The 20,871-nt window shown below is 46.4% G+C and overlaps 1 protein-coding gene across 1 annotated transcript in view; it reads left to right on the forward strand.

Annotated features, from left to right (window-relative positions):
* The first annotated feature begins 902 nt into the window (after positions 1-902).
* The window catches only part of Rnf8 (ring finger protein 8), a 24,902-nt gene continuing 4,933 nt past the window's right edge, over positions 903-20,871 (forward strand). Inside the window, exons 1-6 of the mRNA XM_023720295.1 lie at positions 903-1,155; positions 4,297-4,425; positions 10,138-10,881; positions 12,913-12,972; positions 16,630-16,719; positions 19,571-19,678. Of these exons, the coding sequence (XP_023576063.1) occupies positions 1,045-1,155; positions 4,297-4,425; positions 10,138-10,881; positions 12,913-12,972; positions 16,630-16,719; positions 19,571-19,678 (1,242 nt within the window). The 5' untranslated portion in view covers positions 903-1,044. The remainder of the gene's footprint in view (positions 1,156-4,296; positions 4,426-10,137; positions 10,882-12,912; positions 12,973-16,629; positions 16,720-19,570; positions 19,679-20,871) is intronic.

Below are 20,871 nucleotides of genomic sequence, written 5' to 3' on the forward strand. Positions count from 1 at the left end.
AGTTTGTTCTAAGTAGGTGCCTTAGACCACTGAGCCATCTCACCAGCCCCAAAACAGACTTTTAAAATGGTTACAAATTCAAAGTTTTTAAAAAGTAGGTTGTGGGGCCAGGGAGATGGCTCAGTAGAATAATCGCTTCCCTAGTAAGTGCAAGGACCTGAGTTCAATCCCCAGTTCCATAAAAAAAAAAAAAAAAAAAAAAAAAAAAAGTAGGTTGAGCCTAATTTAGTGGTACACACGTGTAATCCCAGCTCTCGAGAGGCTGAAGCAGGACTGCTGGGAGTTCGAGGCCAGTCGGGGCTACTCAGTGAGTTCAAGACCCACTGGAACTACATCTTGAGACTGTGTCTCAAACAAACCCCCAAAAACCAATGAAAAAGAAAAAAGTAGGCTGTGTTTTGGCTGTCATTATTTATCATGATAAAACTTAAAAGAATCCCGGTGTGGTAGCACACACCTGTGATCCCAGCACTGTGGGATGCTAAGGCAGGATTATGTATTTGAGCTAACCCTGTGTCACAATAAAAAATCCAAAGTTGTGAATATAGATAGCTCCATGTGAAGGCCCTGGGTTCAATGCCCAGAAGAAAGAAATAAGGCAAGGTGAGAAAAAAATGAGAGACCAGGCCTCGTGGTGCACGCCTGTAATCCCAGCACTGGGGAGGCTGAGGCAGGAGAATCGCTGAGAGTTCAAGCCCCCCCCCCCCGCATAGCGAAAGACTGCTTCTTCTTCCATCGAAAGACTGCTTTTTCTTCCATCCGGGGCAGCTGGAACTTGGCGGCGGTTAAGGGTGGCGTTCAGGCCACGCCCACCGCCTCTTTCACCACCCTTCTCCTGTCGCGTTTTTCCTGTCGCGCAGGCGCAGTGCCTCGTCCCGGCGGCGGGCCGCTCGCATCGAGTAGCGCCGGCGGCGATTGCTCCTGTCTGTTGTTTGGCTATGTTGCGGTGGGCGAGAGAGTCCCCGGACTGCCGGAAACCGGTTCGGGACTGCCGGAAACCGGTTCGGCGGCTCGCTCTCTGCTGACCGACCGGACCGAGGGGCTATGGGGGACCCCGGTTCTCCGGACTCCGGAGACCCCGCCGGAGTCAGGAGTTGGTGCCTGCGGCGGGTGGGGATGGACGCCGAGTGGCTGCTGCTGGAGGCCGGGTGCGAGGTAGGCGCGAGGCCCCGGGGAGGGCGAGGCCGCGGCGGGCGGCTGGCGTCGGACGGGCGGGCGTCGGGAGGAGAGGTCCGGGTGGGAGTGTCCGGCGAGGGAGAGCCGGGCTCGGCCGGCGGCCCTCCCGCGGGAAGATGGCTCCTCCGGCGGGGCGGGGAGCGCGGCGGGGCCGCCCAGGGGAGGTGGGGGCGCCCAGCCCGGGCGGGGAAACTGAGGCAGCCCCGCGTCGGCCCGCGCCGAGGATCTCAGAGGCGGAGGCGGCTTGAACTTTGTGCAGTTTCTTTTGAACGCTGAACGCTCGCGAACTTCAATGTCCAAGCGTCGCGTCCCTTTTCATCTCTTTGAGGACGGTGGGCGCCTTGGGGTGAAGCGCCCCGGTGAGTCTGGGGCCCGCCGGCGAGCATCCGGGAGTGGGGCAGAGGTGGCGATTCTGAGTGCTCCTCAGAGGCCCGTGTCGCGTCTGACCGTGCAGTGACGAGGAACAGAAACTTAACAGTGTAGGGACAGGTGGGGGGGGGGCTCCAAAACTGGGGCCAGCGTAGCGGGGACGGGGGTCGGGCACGCGCCTGTGGTGCTGACCGCTCGGCCTCGGCAATCGTTTGTGTGAAAAGTTCACCGTGCTGTAGTGTTGTTGAGTGGTTAGTTACCATGTTGCAAATGTTCACAGTGTTTTGATTATTATGTAGTTTTAGTTGGATTTTTCTTACCGTGGTCTTAGTGTACTCCCCCGGTTTGTACTGCCTACTTAAGTTGTTGGGTGTACTTATGGGAGAGACAAACAGTAACTCCTGCATTGAGAGTTTATGGCTTGAATGAGGAAAGAGAACTTACACAGTGCACCGGTTTGAGCCCATCCGAGTTGTGCTGAACGATCAAGTGCTAAGATGTGAGTTACTGAGTATTGTGGAGCAGTTGTTCCTCAGGTCTAGGGTAAATTCAGGTCCAGCTTTAAATGTTGCTAAATTAGATTCTGAAAGGCTACTTTTTTTTTTTTTCCATCGTGTAACTTATTTTAGTAATTTTACTTAATATGATACCTACTGTATTGTTACACTCCCACACAACACTTGTGGCAACTTAGTGACAGTTAACTTAGTCCTTTAGACTCTTGTGAATGAGCTTATTCTCCTGGGTAACTGGGGGACTCGGGCGTTTGGTTGGGAGGGAAGGCTGGTGAGAGATAATTAAAGCACCGTGTAGTAAGCAGAGGACTATACAGTACTCCTACATAGTTCTGAGTTATGTGATAGGTTTGCGTGAGGCCCCCTCTGGGAGAGACTCATACAAATGAAGTGGATGTAAAGACCTGCGGGGAAGGCAGTGGCTTGCCTTGGGGACTTGAGGAGAAGCCGGGGAGGCCTGGCTGTCTGCAAGCTCAGACCTAGGCAGTAGTTGGAGCACAGGCTGCAGTGTGTATGAGAGTGTGATTCAGAGCCCAGAGCAAGCCTTACCACAGTGATTCTCAGACCACACAGTCCTACTGGCTTTGCATAAGATTTTAGGAGGTGTGCTGAGAGCATTTAATTATGACACCAGTGTCAAGTCAATTCCCTGTGTTTCTTATTCCCTTTAAAGTTTCAGATTTTTTTTTTTTTTGGTGGAACCAGGGATTGAACTCAGTCATTTGCGCTTGCCAGGGAAGCACTTATTCCACTGAGCCATCTCCCTGGCCCCTAAAGTTTCAGATTTTGCAGATAAAACATTTCTTTTACTTCATGGAGGGGAATAGGATAGTAACCTGTCTGAATGGCTGTCTAAACTTCTTAAACATGGCCAGATAGTTTTGTATAAAGAACAAATAAGTAGAGCAAGTTAGCAGGTTCCCAGGCCCTGTAAGTGTCTAGGCTCTTTGGGAAAGCCATGCCTTCATTTTTGTCGTTACCTTGTCTCGCACAGCATTTGGTTTTCCTAAAGCTTTCTGCCCTGAAGGGAGAGGTACCCAGGAGGTCGGAGATGGCCTTAGTGAAGGTGCAGAAGGTGCCTCTGGATGGACAGTGTCAGTACTCAGAGGCTCAGGACTGTTGTGACTGGAAACAGCTCCTGACGTATGGCTCGGTGTGCGCCGCCATTCAGTTCCCATGGGAAATTGTTTTCTAGTGTGAGCAGTGCTGACGTTACCAGACAGCGGAGCACAGCACTCTAACTGTAGCGCAGTTGGAATGTCAGTAATATCAAGGTCCAGACAGGAGAAGGGTGAAGAAGAACATTTCCTTTTTTTCCTTCATTCAGGTCTATAGGAGGCCGTTCTAGTGAGTTCAAGGCATGCCTGGACTACGGAATAAACAAACCAAACTACCAAATTGCAAGTTCTTACTGATTATGGTTCTTACCACCACCCCCACCCCTGTGCTGGGGGTCTCATCCATGTTTGGCAGGATTCCTTTTGCAGGCTTACTAAGATGACAGGGACATAAACCCATGCCCTACAAGTTAGGGCCAAGTAACTGGCAGCACAGCTGCGAAAAGAGAAGACTCAGGACACATTTTGCAAGTGTGATGTAGAAGGGGGATTGAAGATTTCGGGTAGAATTAGGGCCTGAGAATGGGGAGAGATGCCAAGTTGGAGCCAGGAAAAAAGTCTATGGGCCTGCCTTCTAGAAAGGCTGTGGTCCTGGCCAGGGTTTACAGTGAGTTAATGAGGATGTATAGAAAGAACTCCTCCATCTCATCCAAAAAGTGAAAGAGCAGAAGGAGGGCAGAGATGTGAAAGAAGGCAGACTTATTAGAGAAGAGGACCACTTGAGGTGGTCATGGGGTAAGGATGACAGGCGTGTGTCCTGTGCACGCACAGGCACAGCAGAGGAGAGCAGAGCCCGCTGTTTGTATGCTAGTGTGCACTACAGTCATAAAAGTGGTCCTCCGTCTCAGGGTCCTAGAGCCAGCTGGCCTTTCAGGTCCTGACGGGCTTTGAGCCCAGGCTTAGCTCCTTGCAGCTTTCTCCTGTCACTGCTTACATTCTCCATGGCTTCTGTAGCAGCTGAAGAGGAGATGGCAAATGAACCCTTTGGATTCCACAGGAGTCTGATTTCATAAATTAGGTCCTTTGTATACTGACAGTTGTTCACATTGATTGTAGTGACCCTTATTTTCTTGACACAGTGATTGATTGCATCTTTTATATTGTTGTTTTCTTTCTAGGTGTCTATTGGACGAGGCTTTGGTGTCACATACCAACTGTTATCAAAAGTTTGCCCTCTGATGATTTCTCGAAACCACTGTGTTTTGAAGCAGAATCCTGAGGGCCAGTGGACAATTATGGACAACAAGGTATAGGAATTCACAAAAGCCTACATCTGTGGAATTTTTATTTTTAATTTTTTTTTTTCATGAATAGTTCATGGTGTAAAATTCACAAGTTTATCTTCTCCCCCGGCCACCTGGTTCTTTTTCCTAGATGGAACCATTCTGTAGGCCGGAGGTTTGGTGTTGCCCACATTTCTGATCACTTGGGGAAAGTTTGTTACCAGGAAGGAAGCATCTTAATTCAGGCCATTGGTCCTATTCCAAGATGTAGACTAAGGTTGTGGGGGGACTGGGCCTTTCAAGGTGAAGGCCCAGAGATGCTGACCATCAGCCCACACTCCTGGAGCACATCTGTGGCTCAGGACAGGGTAGGGTGGGAGAACGTGCGTGGAGCGCCCCTGCTTTTCATTCAGCAACCCCTTCCCTATTTTATTTTACTTTTGTTTTGAGGGAACTGACTTTTTGGAGATAGTATGATGGTTTTAGCAGAATAATTCTTAGAAGTAAAACTCTCCTCCTCCTGCTATTTTTAATTTATTTTCGGCTTAAGAGATGCTCTTTTATCCTGGCGTGATGCCATGGCAACCCTCTTCTGCTGATGAATTAGAGCTGCGAGATGTTATTGCTGTGGTTATGCTTAAAATCTTTTACCAAGTCTCTTTCAAGAGATAGATGTATTAGGGCCAGCCAAATAGCTCAGCGGATTAAAGCGCCTGCAAGCAGGTGCATGGGCTGGGGTTTGATCCCCAGGTCTGCCGTGCTGGCCCCGCACCCAGGGCGTGATTGAGATTGGGCGTGGTGGTGCCCTCTTGTAATCCCAGCACTTGGGAGGCTGTAAACAGAAGAATCACAAGTCTGATCTAGTAGTGAGACCTTGAATACTTTGTAGACCCTTCCCTAAAATACCAAAAAAAAAAAAAAATATTAAAAATACAAGAGATAGACGTAGTAAAATTACAAGAGATAGATGTATTGAAATTTTAGAGCTGTGTTCTCTTTTCATAAAACGATCTCTTTCATTTATTGGAATTGCCAAAAAGTGAATCTAAGTTTAGTAGAGAGATGGAAATAAATGCAGTTTTGGTGTAAAGTTGGCTTAAAACACATGCGCACTCGTTCACTCGCACCAGCTCGAGGACAGCGAATTCTCGCACAGAGCAGGAGACAGGCTTTCGTTGGCATGTGTGGGTTTTCCATCAGTTGGGGAGCTCTCAGGTGGTCCACCCTTTGTACTGGCAGTCAGAGATTTCGCTACGTCCTTCTTCCAGTAGCAATCTGAAACGCCTTCCTGGCTGAGCCGATCTTATCTGAGCCATTCCTGTTGTTCCTCTGAACCGGTTACCATTCACCTGCTGCATGGTGATTCTTGCCCTCTTCCTCCGGGCTGTGAGAGTGTACTCTGTAGGAGCAGACCTTGCTGCTCAGGATAACTTGGCTTCAGGCCTTCAGCGTGGTCCACCACCCTATCTCCTGTGTTTGCCATTACCTAGCATGCTCTTTAGAAGTCCTGATGATAGTATATAAACCTAAGAACTTCCCAATGCCTGTAATTCCAGCATTCAGAGAAGCTGAGGTAGGGAATCACAAATTCACGTCATGCCTGGGCAACTTAATGAAGCTCTATCTCAGAATACAAAATAAAAGTGAGGGCTGGGGAAATAGCTCAGTGGCTTAAGCGCCCTCCTGGCAAGAGCAAGGTCCATAGTTTGATCCCTGGTACTGCAAAATAAATAAATAAGAAAAGGACTGGGGCTGTAGCTCAGTGATAGAATGTCCCCAAGCTGAATCCCCAGTACTGCAAACAAAACAAAGCAAAACATGAAAAAATAAACTTCCATTCTTTATAAGACATCATTAAGAAAATGAAGAAGCAAATTCAGAGTAGAAGATGTTGCTAGATGTATATATGATTGATGAAGGGCCTATATTTACATATATACTGAACCCCAAATCAGTTTTTTTTTTTTTTTTTCCTTTTTTTTTGAGAAACTAGTTCAGCCTGGCCTTGAACTGACTAGCCCAGACTGGCCTTGAACTCAGTGATCCTCCTGCCTCAGCCTCCCAAGTGGTGCTGGGGTTACAGCTATGTGCCACCACTCCCAGCTTAAATCAAGTTTTTAGCAAAGATACAACCCAGTTCTCATATCAACTTGTACATGAATGTTGGGGTAGCTTTATTCGTATTTATTAGAAGTAAGGAAAAAACAGCTAGGGAATGGATAAATTTTGTTTTACCCAACATTCCGTATAACTCAGCAATAAAAAGCATTGGTGATACAGCAACATGCCTCTCAGCAGTATTATTCTTGTTTGTTTTTGTCTTTTTGAGACAGGGTCTCACTGTGTAGTTCAGGGTGGCCTTGAGCTTACGTTGTAGCCCATGCTGGCCTTGAACTCACATTGATCCTCCTGCTTCAGCCTCCCCAGCGCTGGGCATGCACCACTACACTTGGCTTCTGTGGTATTACGTAAAGGAGAGGAGCTGGATTGCAAGAGCCACCTCCCGTGTGACTCCACAGTGTTGCTTTCTGTCAAGGCCAGCCTGGCTTGGCTGGGAGGGGCAGCTATTGACTGCACAGGCCCAGAAGCTTGAAACCGTCACACAGTTGTGTATGCTTGTGCATAAGCCTGCATGTGCTTGTTGCAGTCTCAGGGTGAAACTCTGTAAGCCTTCCCAGGTGATTTGACTTTTCAGTCAGGGTTGAGAACTCTGAGCTACAAAAATCTCCTAAAAACTTCTAAGAAAACATTGAATTTGGGCTTTGGTGGTTCCTCTTCCTCAACAGCTGTTTTTTTTTTTTTTTTTTTTTCCCCTGAAATTGGGGATTTGAACATAGGCCCTTGTGCTTTGCCAGGCAAGTGTTTATCCTACTGAGCCATCTCTCCAGCCACTCAACAGCTGTTTTAAAATAATTGAGCAGAGATTGAGCATTAAGTTAAGTAAATAAAAGGCCCAGGGGTGTGGATTTTCCCCACACTTTTCTGCCATTGATGGCTCAGAGACTCTGGGCAGGGTTTTCATTGTGTGGTTATCATTTTGCTGCTCTTTGACATTATTCATGCTGTGAAAACCGACATCTGGAAGGCCTTGGAAAGAACAGGATCTATTTAACTATTTATGACAATGAACTCATTGCCATTGAGATTGTATCCTGGTCAGTATTGAGTTGTCCTTATACAGCCATAGGATTTGTGTTGTTTTCTCTCCCTGTTGAGTAGACGCAAAGCTGTGGTACAAATTATACCACTAGGTGTCACCAAGAAGTGATGAATAGCTAAACAAAGAGGGATGCAAGGGTAAATGATGTTGGGAAAAATTTGAGAGCTTATTTTGTAGACCAAAAGGCCTCTTTAGGAGGTGGGTTTATGAGGAGGATTGTGATGGGTCTTGAAAGTTTGCCCCTGTTTCTTTCTTAGGCATTGCTTAGTTCCTCTTGCCCAGGACTGCTTCTGGTGATCTTATTTATGTTACCTTACCTTTGCCTTTGGTACCTTTTCTTGGTTCTTATACATCGGTATTAGGTGACCTCCTGTGTCACATTACTTTGCCTGAGATCTTTTCCTGTACATAGTCTACAATACCTCTGTGCTAAAACTGTCCTCATGTAGATGGCTCTGCCTCTATCCTCCCCTATTACTTCCCTGTGCCTTGTTTCAGAGTCAGTGGAAGTGATGATGCGTCATAGTTTTTCAGGCCAAACAGAAAAAAATGGGAGAAGGTTGCTCGTTTGAGTCCTGTTAGGCTCAAGACAGTGGGCCCCAATCTTTCTGTATGTATAAATGTTTTTCAAACCAAATAAAAATAAGACCAGAAACAAAAGTTTAATACCAAATCAGAGCTGAGATCTAGTCTCTACCCACTCCCCTCTGTGCCTCTGGTCAAGCCATTTGTCCCTTGTGTTTGGGTTGACCAGGGATTTCTACCTATCTACCCACCCATCCATCCGTTTATCTGTCATTTATTGCGACTGAGAGTAGGTAGCTATAGTTATAAGTATAAACAGCAATTTTTCTCTTAGTGCTGAGGATCAAACCCAGGGCCTCACCCCTCGTGAAAGTGCTGAGATATTCTTTACCCCTAAAGGTAAGTCTTAGTTCACAAGGTTCATCTTTGGCTTACTCCCAAAATTAAGTTCTTACTGTTAGGTAAATGCCCAGTTCTGTTACCTAAGCCTGCATTTGCCTGTTGCAGTGCCTGTTGTCCCCATTTAGCATCCTTAGATAACTGCTTCGATGATTCTTTTTATTTATAGGCTGTGCCTTACAGAATACCACACTTATTTGTGCCCTTATGTGGTCTTTTCCATAATCAGCTGCTAAAAGTTGTTTTCGTATCTTTTACACATGATGTGTGCAAAAGATGCGGTGCAGATTGGGGAGATAGCTCAGTGGCATAAGCGCCTGTCTGGCATGCGCAAGGTCATGAGTTCAGTCCCTGGTACCAAAACAAAAACAAGAAGATGCAGTGCATGGAGCTGAAATGATTTGCTAAATCATTTGAGCCTGGACATAATAGTATTGAACGTTTATAAGATGACATGTGCCGAGCACTGTTCTAAGTGCATTACATATTATGTCATTAAAGTCACGCAAAAGGTCACAACGGAGAGACTATTAAAGGTGGCGTGACTGGGCCATAGAGAAATTCGCAGAAAGTCACACAGCTTTTAGTGACATGTTTTGTGTGAGTCACTGTGTTCCATGTTATGTGTGCACTTCCAGTTCATTCCTTACAGGAATACTGTCCCACTTATAGTCAAAGCCGAGGTATGGAGAGGTGAAACAAATCACTGAAGGACACGCAGTGAGAAAGTTGTTACATCTGGGCCGTGAGCTCCAGCTCTGAACGGTCAGTACTGATTGGGTCAGATGCCGCCTACAGTTTAACCTAGTTCCTGGTGTTGGGCTGTATGCCTCTGTCTCTGGGGCTCATGCATAGTGCAGGTGCTTTGCTTGCTTGTTCACTGTGTGGAAGGACCTCATTTAGAGACAGCGTCTGGGTGCCTTTCTGGGCCAGGCCTTTCCCCTGGACTTCACCATTACGTGCTGCCTCCTTTGTTAGCAACAGTTGTTCTGGCATTGCACCGTTGCCTCCAGTTTAGCTCAGTAGCAGCAATGAAGTCTCAGTTTCCTTTAATGTTATTGTCTGTGTTTGAGTGATTTGTCTCCCAGTAATAGATGATTTTGCCTGTAACAGAGGCAAGTCTCTGGCAGCGTGAAGGTAAGGTGTAGGTTAAAGCCACATCACTGTCGAAGAATACTGTTTCTAAGGGCGGTGGTGTATGAACCTTTCTTTTTCTAGTCTCAATGTTTTTCCTTCTGAAAAGGCAGAAGGTTTTGCAGCAGCAAGAGAGAAACTATTAAGAGGAAGAAAGTCAGGGTATGGGGGTGTACACCTATAATCTTGAAGCACTCTGTGAGTCTGAGGTAGGAAGAGTGAAAATTCAGACTCAGCCAGACCTTTTCCCAAGCCCCACTAAAGAATCCCTAAGCCCAGGCTTAGCTCCTTGCAGTTTTCTGCTGTTGCCATTAACATTCTCTGTGGTTCCTGTGGCAGCTGAAGGGGAGATGGCAGATGAACTTTTTGGATTCCATGGGAGTCTGATTTCATAAATTAGGTCCTTTTTGTACACTGTTGATTGTTCAGATTGAGTTGAAATCCTTAATATTGGGGGATGGGAGGACTGAGAGGAGCAGTAAGTAAAATTTACCTTGCCTTTCTTTCCCTTTCTCCAGAGTTTGAATGGTGTTTGGCTGAACAAAGAACGAATAGAACCATTGAAGTTTTATTTCATCCATAAGGGAGACCATGTCCAGCTTGGGGTGCCTTTGCAGAATAAGGAACATGCAGAGTATGAATATGAAGTTACTGAAGAAGAGTGGGAGAGGATGTTTCCTTATCTTGCCCCAAAGAGTAACCAGATGATGGAAAAAAATAAGAGCTTGAGAACTAAAAGGAAAAGTAGTACAGATGAAGTAGAAGGTCTTGGATGTGAAGGTCCCTCATGTTTAAAATCCAAAATAAGTAAAGTGTCTTGTGAACCTGAGCAGCCAGTGAAGTCACCTGGGAATGGCAGAGTAGCCAATCAGCCCTCTGAATACTTGGATCCTGGATTGGCTTCTCTCGAGGCAAATGAGAAGACCACCAGGGCTCGTACTTACCGTGGACCTCCAAAAGTCAAAAAGTTTCGTTTCAAGAAGCAGAAGGCCTCAGCAAAGCCTTCAGCATCTCAGAGCAGCTTAGAGCTGTTTAAGGTGACCATGTCCAGAATTGTGAAGCTCAAAAGACAGCTGCAAGAAAAACAAGTCGCTGTGATAAATGTGAAAAAGCAAACCCGGAAGGATAATGCAAAGAAAATTGTGAAGATGGAGCAGGAGCTGCAGGATCTACAGTCCCAGCTGTGCACAGAGCAGGCTCAGCAGCAGGCGAGAGTAGAGCAGCTGGAGAAGACTTTCCAGGAAGAAGAAAAGCACCTCCAGGTATACCTAGGAGGGAGCAAGCTAGGGGGGGTGTGTGTGTGTCTCTGTGTGTGTGTGTGGCAGTGGGGCGCTTTGTGAATTGTGGCCAGGACTGCCTCTTTCAGGACCAGGAACCACACTGGGATGCCAGGATAGGCTAAGGTGATTAGAAGAGCCGTGAGGGTGTAACTGGTATCAGGGCTTGGAGCTGAGGTGTCTCAGACCCCAGGAATATTCAGGAAGAAGTTGGATAAAGGGCAGGATGCCACAGAATCACAGCACATGCCTTTTAAGCCAGTAGTTGTCCTTATGACTTATCCATCTCTGCTCTGTGGTCAAAGCCAATCACTGAGCCCCAAAGCACATTCAGGTCATCTCGTCACTGTCCTTGTACCTGATTGTTAGCAGTGTGTGTTAACTGTGGCTCGCTTAAGAGGGAAAGACTAGAAGAATACAAACTTCCATTTTCTGTCCTGAGCAACCAGAATGCATAGGGACAGGCATGACTATATGTTGGGTTCAGAGATAAGCTACCTTCAGGAAGGTAAAATAACCGCTGTCTTAGTGGTGTCAGGTTGACAATGTGTTCCATCCCCAAGTCATTGCCTAGATGACAAGCTCTTGCACACAGCATTATGCTCAAGCTGATCCTGTCCCTGCTCCAAATGTCAGTTCTGGCAGAAACTGGCCATTCCTCCCCCCCGCAGTTGCTCAGGTGATGATGAATGTCAAGAATTCCCTGTTGTTGACTTAACACTAAGAAGGACCAATCAGAACTGAAGGGAATAAGCTTTCATCTTTTGCTTGGGTGGTTCAAGGCAAAGAATAGCCAGGAATAGCTGTGGTTTATTTGAGCAGTCTATACATTTCATCCTAATCTCTGCCATGCTGTTGAGTTGGTACTGTGAGCAGAGGCTGTGGGTTGCATAGCTCTTTAGGGGATGCGTGGTTGCTTGTGTATACCTGTCTGTTTTCTATAGCCAGCCTGTACTAGTTCTTCAGATTAATAATAGAGGGTGGTTTATGTCTGCGTATTTAGTGTGTCTCACCTTCACTGGAGCAGAACTATCTTTAAAGGACATTGCATTCATGAACAAGAGTGATTGCTAACTGATATGTGTGGCTACTCTGTGCTGCAAGAAATCCGCTTCTATAGCAGACTATCACGTGTCAGAAGGACTGGTTTAGAGAATTTCTTCAGGAAGTACATGAATTACTGAGTGAAGAAGTAAACTGGTTCTTTTTATGAGCCTAATCTGCCCATGTGACCCTAGGGATTTGTCTTGCTCTTGCTGTTTGTTCAGAAACTCATTTAATCTTTTTTTTTTCTTTCTTTGGTGTGGGTATGGTGGTACCTCTGTTACCTGACACCACAGAGTTTTGCTGGATGTGAAAACACTAAAGTGGTTTTTACTGTTCTGTAATTTATCTTATTGAGAAGACAAGATGTGTTGTGCTCACAATATAATGGGAGACCAGTTTTGAGTCAGTATGCAAAACTAAACAGTTTCAAGTTGGAGTGTCAAATGGGTGGGTAATTCTTATAGAAGCAAGAGCCATGAGGGTCTTATGGAAAGAACTGGGTATAGACTAATGATGATACCAGAGGGGCCCACAGAGGAAATGGAGCAGATGCTCAGCCCCAGAGAGAGGAGGATTTATAGGCTAAAAGCAGTATCGACTCAGAATGGAGAGACAGGGTGGCAGACTGAGGGAGGGAGAACTTGTGGGTGCCAGCGTGGAGGCCCATCTGAATGTAGTGAGATGTTTGGTGACTCAGCAGTTCTCTGTTTACATGCCCTTGCGTGTCATGGCATTAGTAATGAGGGGCTTGGACTGTCAGCCTGTGGATTTTCCAGAACCACCCAAGTAGTGGTTTGAACTACAGTCCTGAGTTACTGCCAACAGCTTGAAGGGAAAAGGGGGACCCACCACCTGTTCCCTTTTGCCTGTTGTTTCCAGATGTTCACACTAGCTGGCTTACTCTGCTTGTTGCTGCATTTTATTCCTTTTCCCTGAAAGTAAACCTTCCGTCTTGTTCTGGTTTTGCAGGGTTTGGAGAAAGAACAAGTAGAGGACCTGAAGCAACAGCTGGCCCAGGCTCTGCAGGAGGTAACATGTCTCTTGCCACTAAGTGGAGATGATGGTGGTTTGCAGGTAGCAAGCAGCCAGGCTTCACAGGGCTCCTTGCTGCTGCCTCTCTACATAGCCCATGCCTCTGCAGCATCTCCAGGCTGCACACCGAGCAGGTGGCAGCTGCTCGCACCATCAGGCTGGAGATTTGGAGCCTCACAGATACGTCAGATCACAGCGTGAAAACTTACGTCTTCATCTGAATAGCGCTTGCTCTGGTGGTGCTGGAGCAGAGCCTGTAGCAATTAAGGGAGGCTCTCTGGGGAAGCAGGTCTGTTTCCAGGAAGGTGAGGACCCGCGAGAGGAACGTGAGCTGTGGCCTGGCCAGCAGGGCCTTGAAAGCCTCCAAGCCTCAGCTCCCCAAGCCGTAGCCATCCAGAAATCATCTATGAGTGCTTCATTGGCTTTTCCAGTCAGGTTGCGGGTATATTCAAGCCAGCAAAACATATTAATTTAACAAAAGAGGAAGGCTCATGGAAATCAAGTTCCTCTGAAAGACTTGTGATGTATTTTGTATAACGGCTTGTTTGATGATTTTTCCTTTCTTGTCCTGTCCTATCCTAACCTTACCTGTTTCTCCCCTCGCCTTCCTTCCTTCTTTCCTTTTTAAACTTTGCAGTACTGGGGATTAATCCCAGGATTATTGCACTGCCCTACATCCCCATTCCCAGCTGTCTCTCTTTCTCTCTCTTTTTGTTTTGTTTTGTTTTGTGGTACCAGGGATTGAGGACCTTGCACTCGCCAGGCAGGTGCTTATGAGTGTGCCCCCCCCCCACTTTTTTAAAAGTTTTTCCTTTGAGACAAGGTCTCACCAATTCTTGAATATTTAATGCTTCTGCCTCAGCCTCCCAGAGTGCTGGGATTTCAGGAGTGTGCCACTTTGTTCAGTTTCTAGAATATTTCATTGTTGCTTTTGCATCTTTAAAGCCTGCTTTTTTTCTGTCTTTTATGTGTTATGATTAGTAGAGTGATGCAGGTTTGCTCAGGTCACTGAGGATAGCTCCAATCTCCCTGAGAAAAGTGAACATACTGCATTAGGATATATTTGGGCGAGGTTGATTGTGGGCATACGTGGCCTGTACTCAGCTACTTAGGAACATGAGTCAGGAGGAGCGTAAGTCTGGGACAAGCCTGGACAACTTAATGAATCCCAAAATACAGTTTTAAAAAGGGCAGAGCAGGGCTGGTGAGATGGCTCAGTGGTCTGGGGCACCTACTTAGAACAAGCTTAGCAAAGCGCAGGGACCATGGTTCAATCCCCCAGTACCACATGCCAGCCCCGCCCCCTGGTGTGCTGAGCTGGCCACACACACACACACACAAATAAATAAAATTTAAAAAAATTAAAAAAAAAAAAGGGCTGAGCATATAGCTTACTGGTAGTGTCTATGGGTTCAGTCCCCAGTGCCACAGTAAATGAATGAGCGAATGAATGAATATGAATGGATGGATGGGCTGGTGGTGTAGTTCAGGGGTAAGGGCTTGCCTGGTATGTGTGTGTGGCCCGAGGTGTAGCCCTCAGTACTGCAAGAAAAGTGGAGTAGGATGTGTTCAGGAGAAACATTCATTATATATGTGTCTCAGCTTATAGGGAGCTTGTTTTGATTTCATTGGCTTTAGGTGATAATTCAATCTTTTTTTTTTTTTTTTTTGCGGAACTGGGAATAATTCAATCTTTTTAGAATTTTATTTTCTGAGTTTATATGGCTGGGAGAGTAGGCATATTCCCCATTTGGAGCTTTTTTTTTTTGGCGGAACCGAGTATTGAACTCGGGCCCTTGTCAGGCAAGCGCTTATTCTACTGAGCCATCTCCCCGGCCCCTGGAGCATTTTAAATTAATATTTTTATATTAATTGACTGGAAAAGGAAAAGTTTTGTGCCTTGGAAATCTCTGATGAAAGGTCGAATTTCCTACACCCCAGCACCTTACCCTGCTAAGATAGAAGGACATACTATCATTTAGTGTAGGCCACCCACACATCCAAAATAAGATGCTTTTAGGCCTTGTTTCTGTACCATGCTGCCTGTGGGACATGCCTTTCAGCTGAAGCAACGGTGGACTTTCAGTGGTTTGGTTTGGTTTGGCTTGGTTTGCTTTCTGCAGCACTGGGGATTGAATTCAGGTGTGCTCTGCCACTGAGCTACATCCACAAGTCTTGTTTTTTATTTTGAGACAGGGTCTCACTAAATGGCCCATGCTGACTTTAGATCCTCCTTCCTTAACTTCCCGTGTAGCAAGAATTATAGGCATGACTCTCTGCACCTGCTGCAGTGGTAACTTTTTGTTACACTATGCTGGTCTCTCTGAAGTTCTTTCCCCACTTGATATAGCAGTTGCACCAACATAGAACTTTAAAAACATTTCTGAATGGTTTTCATAACAGTTGTTAGCATTCCAAGGTTGGGGAAGGCACCTGTTTTCTCATTTTGGAGATGAGAGAGTTAAGGCCCATACATCTAGTGCACACACAGGTGAAAACCCAAGCTTTCTGGTGTATTTTCTCTTTTCAGCAGACCACACATTTTAAATTTGGGTTCTTGAGTAATGGCTTTTCAGAAAAACTTACTGTACTCTGCCTTCTCTTATAAAGGACTTTAAAGATTTTATATATAAGCTATGTGTAGACATGAAGAAATTCATAAATTATGTTTTCCTTTTTTCTCCAGTATTGGGAATTGAACCCAGGGCCTTCCACTGGAGCTACATCCTCAGCCCTTTGTGTTCATTCTGGGACAGGGTCTGGCTGAATGGCTACGCTACTCAGACTGAGCTTGAGCTGTGGATCCTTCTGTCCCAGCTTCCCAGTGCTAGGACTGTGGTGCGCAGCACACCCGGTCTGTTTTCCTTTTCTGTTATCTTGTTTTGTGATGCTGGGGAACAAGCCCAGGTTTCTGGGCACTGTACGCGAGCTCCCTGCTGCTAAGCTGTTCCCAGCCTGCAGTGTGCTCAACAGACACAGACCCCCTTGGTGTGCATCCTGTGCGGTGTGAGCCACCATCAGTGAGCTCTGGACACACCTGCCCACAGGAGACATGCACGGTTGAGACAGTGCTGCTATCAGTGTGTAGTGTAAATAGGTCAAGATCTTTTCAATGACAATGTCTACTTTTCTTGAATCCCATTTCCCCTTGCTTGTTTCTTAAAAGCTGCTCGCAGTGAGAGTGGCCTTATAGCTACTTACTAATTCTAATGCACTGCTTCCCAGAGTCACTTAGGTAGCTGGTTTTGTGTGTGCCTGTGCGCATGTACCTGTGTGTGGTTGGGGACTGAACCCATGACTTCGCTTGCGTGAGATGGGTACTGTGGCCCCGAGCCTCATCTATAATGCACACTCCAGCCCCCAAGTGTTCAGAGTCAGACTCTGGAAGTCAGTGAAAGTTGTTGAGTTGACTTGCTTGACCACAAAGATGGAGTGGATTTCAGAGGGACCCAGGGTTGCACAGTGTTCCTCCCTATCTCTATTTCCATGAAGAAAGCGGCAGGAGGAGGGGTGTCCTGAATGAAAGGAGGCTTTATTTTGAAATTGTTTACTCATTGATCCCAGACCTACAGTCGCTGGGTGAGGGCAGGCATGTGTGACTGAGCAGAAGCTGCCATGCAGCCCGTGCTGAGTGTGTCTGTGTTATTTCTGCAGCACCAGGCCCTAATGGAAGAGCTAAACCGCAGTAGGAAGGACTTTGAAACAATCATCCAAGAGAAGAACAAAGAGCTGGAGCAGACCAAGGTACTAGAAAGAAGATGGAGGTTTAGACTTTGGTTAGTACGTGTAACTCAGCACCTTCTACAGTACAGGGTTGCCATGGTGAATGAAGACTGGCTGCTTGCTACCTCAGGGGAAATAACCTGTACAGTGATTCAGTGCAGAAGATTCTGCCTGCGAGCAGCATCTATTTCCCGTCTTGTTCAGACTCTTGAGTGCTGGAGCAAGGCACCTGCGCCCTGTCGGGCCTTCTGTCTGTGCTGGTGCCCCCTCAGACTCACTGATGCAGACTAAGGAGCCCTATAGCTGGATTAGATGTATTTCATCTGGTGTGCTTATGTCATTCTCTCCCCTTCACCCTATGAGAACCCTCATGAACACAACTCCTGCTGGCCACAGACCAGGAATGAGAGGGGAGTGAAGGGATCAGTGGAGCTGCTTCTCTGCAGGGTCAGAAAGTGGGCTGGTACTGCCAGGGCTTGGTGCTTTTCCATAGCAGATGGAAATCCTGATGTCAGTGTAGGCTACCTTAGTTTTGAAATATTGACAAGCTCATTTAAAAAAAATTAAGTATTACATTGAAAAATCCATGCATTTTGCGAGGGCAGCGTGTGATGATTCAACACATGTATTAAGTACAATTTTTATATTCATTTTTTTATATCATGAAGGCCAAGCTAAATAAGTCTGCATGCTGGATACAGGCCATAGGTTAGCAGCTCATAAGCTGTGTCCTGAAAATAAAGACCTGAGTCCGCCAGGTCTGCTTCTCTCATCCCAGCCTACACCCCACCGAGCCCTGCAGCTAAATACAGAGAGTTAAGTCATATGGTACCTTCTTCCCCAGTCTCCAAAAAAGTTTTTCTTTCTGGTGTTGGGAATCAAACCCAAAGCCTTCATGCATACTAAGCGTGAGCTCTACCACTGGGCTAATCTCCAGAACCTATTGCATCTTTTTAAAGCCAGAAACTCTCAGAACCATAAGTTTTCAGGGAACTTCACCCTACTATAGAAATGAGTCCTGGGCCAGGATGTAGTTAGCAATATAGTGCATGCTGGGCAAACATGAAGTCCTGAGCATGATTCCTGGTACCCTCCCCCCCCACACAGAGAAATTCTTCTGACTCTCTACTCCCTGACAGTCATTGATTGAAGAGAAATGAACCAGCCACTTGAATGTAACCTAAGAAGTCATATCCTGTCCTGTTCAGAGGTTCTTGTTGCTCTTCTTGAGGATAGGACACTTAATGCTTCAGAGGAGCAGAACTAAAAGCCAAGCATGACACTGCACACCCGTAATCCCAGCACTGAGGAAGCTGAGGCAAAATTATAAAGTCAAGGCAAGACTGGGCTACGCAGTACATGGTCTCTACATAGCGAGACCTTGTCTCAAACAAACAAACTAAATCAAGAAACAAAATAACAGCAAAAAAGAACAGCCCCTGATATCCTCCCTGAAAAGAACAACTAGAGGGAAAGCACAGGAATGGGAGTGTAGGGGTGGGCGAGGGAGCTGGCTCCAGCTGCCTGCCTCCAGGCGTGTGGACACTGGATGCAAGAGGCATTACAGCACTAGCCAGTTCAGGCTTTTGCCCTCTGTAGACTACACACTGTTCTGCCTTCTGCAGGGAGGTTTTAGTTGGTTTTGTTTTTGTTTTTGATACCAGAAACTGAACTCAGGTCAATGCACTTCCAGGCAGACACTATATCACTGAGCTATATCCCTGGCCTGGTTTTAGTAGTTTGAGAGGGTTTGATATTACCTCTGAGCTGCTGAGTGCTGTGGAATACTTTAGTAACCTACCTTCATTTCTTTTCCATTTGGTTAATTTTGGGAAGGAGACAAACTACAGTGCAGATTCTGGAAAAATAGTGTCTTAGTCCATTTAGGATGTTATAATGAAATGGTGCTGGCAGGTTGGTGTCTGGCCCACAGGTGCTGCTTCCTCGCCCACAGGGTGTGTGTCCCCAAAGAGTGGGAGAGGGAACCAGCTCCTTGGCCTCTTTTCTAAGCCCACTGATCCCTTTCTGCCAGCCCCTCATCACCTCCCAGAATCTCCCTCCTTAATACCATCACATCGTGCTTAGGTTTCAGCCTAAGTTGTGAGGCCCAAGGAACGTGGAGGGAGGAAAGAAAGGAACTTAGTTTTATGTCAAAATAAAAAGTAGAAAAAAATAAATAAATAAAAAGTAGGTGATAGGGAGTGGAGAGAGGGATCGTTTTCACATGGGAAGGGGATCAAGAGATGGAGGAAGACAGAAAGGGGATGAACCAGAGAACTGAGATGGGTAACATGCATGCACAACTCCACACAACGTCATCATACAATGTGAACATGTGCTAATAAAAACTAAAGGAAAATAAAAGAAGCTATTGTTCTGTATTAGAAAGAAATTCTTTTACTTTTGGGGTTTTTTGTTAATGTGGGTTTTTTTTTGTTTTGTTTTGGTTTGGTTTTTTTTGAGATAGTCTTGCTGTATAGTTCAAGCTGGCCTTGAACTCGTGTCATCCAGGTTGGCCTCTAGTTTACAGCAATCCTGCTGCTTTAGCCTTGTGTGCTGGGATTTGTGCTACCATTGCCGGCTTTTTTTTTTCTTACTCTTTGTTTGAGGCAAAGTCTTACCACGTATAGTCAGGCTGCTAGCCAGGGCTGGCCTTGAATTCTGTCTTCCTGGCTCCGCAGGGATTGTGGGGATGTGCCACCAGGCCTAAAAAGCAGTAATCATTGGGAAAGTATTTTATCTTCCTGTCGCTACACCAGAAAGGATATTAAGTTAGACTCCTCTGCAAACGATTTCTAGACAGCCTCACTTTCTGTGCTGGTGTGCGTGCCTGGTTGCCTTCTCGAGTGACAGGTGCTATGTGTCTTTTCAGGAAGAAAAGGAGAAGGTGCAAGCGCAGAAGGAAGAGGTTCTGAGCCACATGAGCGATGTGCTGGAGAATGAGCTCCAGTGCATTATCTGCTCGGAATACTTCATCGAGGTAATTGTGAGCGGGCCTGCGTGCCAGGGAGCTCTCCAGCTGTGTTGCTGAAGAGAAACATCTGGAAGACCTCCGTCCTGCAGGAGCTTATTTTGGCTACTTGATGTTCAAGTTACTCCAAACTCTACTGGCCCCTCATTAGGTTATGGAGTTCTTTCCTTCTACTGTGCTTTTTTCTTACATGTCCCTGTATATTGGTGTGGTACAATTGACATTTTAGCTATAATAAAGCCTTTATCTGTCTTTAGAGGGAGGGAAAAAATTGTGGCCATAGAGCATTAAATTGTGAAGTATCAGGCAGAATCTGCTCCTGTAGCTTTTCTGTCTTACTATGAGTGAACATAATGCTTCGAGTGGGCTTTCAGGGACAGGCAGGGTGGTGCATGTGTGTGGTCACTTTGAGAGTTCAGGGGCCTGGTTTAATGCATATCACAGCCTCTGAGGCTTCTCCTGAAAATGAAACATTTCTCTCCTAGGCTGCTATTCATTACCTTGTCGTATTTTTCCTACCAACTATTTAGTTTTCGTAAATTTCTACCATTTGTGACCAGTTTGTCTTACCTACAAGTGTTAAGCTGAGGTTGGGGCTGACAGTTCTTAGACTCCTTTATAAAGGAAAACACACTCTCCTTCTTCTCAGGTGGGCTTTAGGGAGGCTGTGTGTCTTTGAGTCTTGAAAGGCTCTCCTGCCGTTCTGGGCACACCTGCTTCTTTTGCTCTGAATCTACTTCTACTAGGTCCCAGTTTCTCCAGCACATCTAGTTACGAAACCCATACTTGAGGAAGCTCAGTGATGTTCCAACAGGGCTTCTAGAGGGCACTGGCAGGGGAAGATGAGAGTGTGGCCCACTAACGCCTCAGTGTCTGCACAACTCCCTCTGTGGTGTTCGTTGTGCTGCCACGATCGTTCTGCTGGTCAGCTCCTCAAAGGTCACCTGTCCTGAAAGCAGGAATGAGGACTTGTGAGCCTCACAAGAACTTATACCTTAAAAGATGCACATGGACCAGCCAAATAGCTCAGCAATTAAAGCCTCCGCTTAGGCAGACACAGTGGCCAGGGTTCATCCCTGGCGTGCTGTCCCTGACCCCCCAGGGTGCGCTGAGACAGGCGATTGAGACTGGGTGTGGTGCCGTGTGCCTGTAATCCCAGCTCTTGGAAGGCTTAACACAAAAGAATCACTACGGAGTCCAAT

Source organism: Octodon degus, unplaced genomic scaffold (genome assembly GCF_000260255.1).
Source record: "Octodon degus isolate 3935 unplaced genomic scaffold, OctDeg1.0 scaffold00005, whole genome shotgun sequence".
In the NCBI taxonomy this organism is placed as follows: domain Eukaryota; kingdom Metazoa; phylum Chordata; class Mammalia; order Rodentia; family Octodontidae; genus Octodon; species Octodon degus.